The sequence below is a fragment of the Sinocyclocheilus anshuiensis genome, unplaced genomic scaffold (genome assembly GCF_001515605.1).
Source record: "Sinocyclocheilus anshuiensis isolate Anshui unplaced genomic scaffold, SAMN03320099.WGS_v1.1 scaffold14356, whole genome shotgun sequence".
NCBI lineage: Eukaryota > Metazoa > Chordata > Actinopteri > Cypriniformes > Cyprinidae > Sinocyclocheilus > Sinocyclocheilus anshuiensis.
Window position 1 is genome coordinate 247 of NW_015540720.1, and position 1,591 is coordinate 1,837.

A 1,591-nucleotide genomic window follows, 5' to 3' on the forward strand; every position below is an offset into this window, starting at 1 on the left:
ATTCTATAGTCTTTGGACGGGAGAGATCGCTCAAAACTCTTCAGATTAATTTAGTGGAACATTAATATAATATAGAATCATCCTCTGTAAAGAAGTGAGGCGTGAACATGTGAGAATTTATCATTATCTTTGTAATTGCGCGCTCTTTTGGGCTAAAGGCTAAATGGAACCGTTTAAAGTAGCCATGTGATCACAAATTAATCGGCGATTTGGCGCAGCGCAGACGTGATTTAATATGCGTGTCCTTTTTCTATATAAATTCCAGTTTATGCTGTTTGATTATGGCTTTGAATGTCGTAGTTGGAAGCTGGAAGCTGTTAGCCCCGGCTGGCCCTTGTGCGCAGTTGAAATGCGGCTAATAATTTCTGACTGGCACATAACTGAACAAATGTAAACGGGTTAAGGCGGGGCCCCAGCCCATTCAAGCCCAATGGTAAGTCTGGCCATGGCAGTGAGGCATTCAGTGATCTGCTTTCTCTATCATGTGTTTGTATAACAGAAAAGCCAGGAGTGTGTCCAAAAACCAATCCTGAAGATGACATGATAGGAGCGTGTGTTGAGTTGTGTTCCCAAGATGGTGACTGTCCGAATGATGAGAAATGCTGCAGCAATGGGTGTGGACATCATTGTATGTCTCCATATAAAGGTATTTATATTGTTATATTAATGTGAATTAAATTAGTTCTTAACATTTTTAAATGCAGTGAGGCATTCAGTGATCTGCTTTCTCTATCATGTGTTTGTATAACAGAAAAGCCAGGAGTGTGTCCAAGCAGTAACCTAGGAGCGTGTGCTGAGATGTGTTTCCAAGATGGTGACTGTCCGAATGATGAGAAATGCTGCAGCAATGGATGTGGACATCAGTGTATGGCTGTATCTAAAGGTATGTTATACTAATTCAATGGTCAGCTTTTTTCCCCTATTACAGTGATTTGAGTCATTCAGTGATCTGGTTTCCCTGTTGTGTTTATATAACAGTAAAGCCAGGAGTGTGTCCAAGGAGATTCCTTGGAGTAGGATTGTGTAAAGGGTTGTGTGTCAATGACATTGACTGTCCGAAAGATGAAAAATGCTGCAGTACTAAATGTGGACGCAAATGTACACATCCATATAAAGGTATTCGTTATATTGGTGCTTGGGTGTGAATGTACACCTCCATATAAAGGTATTTGTTATATTGATGCTTCGGTCCCCAACACACACCGTTTTTGAGTGTTTTATCATTTTCAACGGCAAAGTAACTGAATTTGGCCCATAGCACCATTTCAAGCTCATGGCTTTTCGGAATGATTAATACTATTTGAAATACAACTTGCTCTAAAAGTAAAACTTGTTCATGCTTTCAGTGTTTTGTGATGTGTTTAGGTGTTTGAATGCATCTAAATGAACAGACTAATTCTGACTATCTGTTTTCATGCAGTGAGGCCTGGTCTATGTCTCAAACCAAATGTGTGCTGATAACTCTTCCCATGATCCGTATCCTGCCAGACAGAAGTGTTGCCCAACCACCAGTGCATGCAGCTAACCATGCCAGTTTAACCATCGGGAAAAAGTCCTCGATTGTTGGTTTTTTTTTTTTTTTTTTTTTTTT

At 40.0% G+C, this 1,591-nt stretch overlaps 1 protein-coding gene across 1 annotated transcript; it reads left to right on the forward strand.

Annotated features, from left to right (window-relative positions):
- Positions 1-467: 467 nt before the first annotated feature.
- On the forward strand, positions 468-1,585 carry LOC107687352 (whey acidic protein-like). The gene is made up of 4 exons (XM_016484630.1): positions 468-646; positions 752-883; positions 979-1,116; positions 1,421-1,585. Exons 1-4 carry the CDS (start codon positions 541-543, stop codon positions 1,456-1,458), a joined length of 414 nt encoding a protein of 137 aa, XP_016340116.1. The 5' UTR covers positions 468-540; the 3' UTR covers positions 1,459-1,585.
- Positions 1,586-1,591: the final 6 nt, after the last annotated feature.